This window comes from Penaeus monodon, chromosome 27 (assembly GCF_015228065.2).
Source record: "Penaeus monodon isolate SGIC_2016 chromosome 27, NSTDA_Pmon_1, whole genome shotgun sequence".
NCBI lineage: Eukaryota > Metazoa > Arthropoda > Malacostraca > Decapoda > Penaeidae > Penaeus > Penaeus monodon.
In genome coordinates, this window is record NC_051412.1 from 24,296,399 (window position 1) to 24,296,974 (window position 576).

At 37.7% G+C, this 576-nt stretch overlaps 1 protein-coding gene across 1 annotated transcript in view; it reads left to right on the top strand.

The window, feature by feature from the left end:
- Nucleotides 1-576, top strand: part of LOC119590704 (iodotyrosine deiodinase 1-like) — a gene marked incomplete at its 5' end in the record, with an annotated part of 12,533 nt that overhangs the window by 7,876 nt on the left and 4,081 nt on the right. Inside the window, 1 exon segment of the mRNA XM_037939390.1 lies at nucleotides 69-199. Coding sequence (XP_037795318.1) covers nucleotides 69-199 — 131 coding nt within the window.

Below are 576 nucleotides of genomic sequence, written 5' to 3' on the forward strand. Positions count from 1 at the left end.
ATATATATATTTTTTTTTTACTTTTCCCAGACATTTAATATTTTCTTATCTCTTCTTTCCTCCTTCAGGTTGTCAGCAGAAGAGAGTATTAAAAAATCAAGGGAATTTTATGAACTGATGAACACACGTCGCTCCGTCCGATTCTTCAGCTCTGACCCCGTTCCGCGAGAGGTCATTGAGAACGTTGTCAGAACGGCAGGTGGGTTTTTGGCCTGTGGGTGACCTTGTTCGTGTTTTTTTTTCATCTTCTTTTTCTCCATCTTCCTCGTGTTTTCTTTATTTTCTTCCTTTTTTTGGCTGCTTCCTTTCACTGTTTCAGTCTGTCTGTCCCTGTCTATTACAGCCTTAACCGTTACACTTTTGATAATGACATGTAACTAAGTCAGTATTAATGCATGTGGTGTTGTTACGGGATGGAATCAGCATGTGTTGACGTGAACATAGCGGGAAAGAAATGTACACAGATATCAGAATAAGCAACGTAATATGTAATATCACGTTGCTTATTAACATGTGCAATATGTTAATAACATATTGTCAGCAATACAAAACTGGTTGTTATCTGTTCTTGTCACT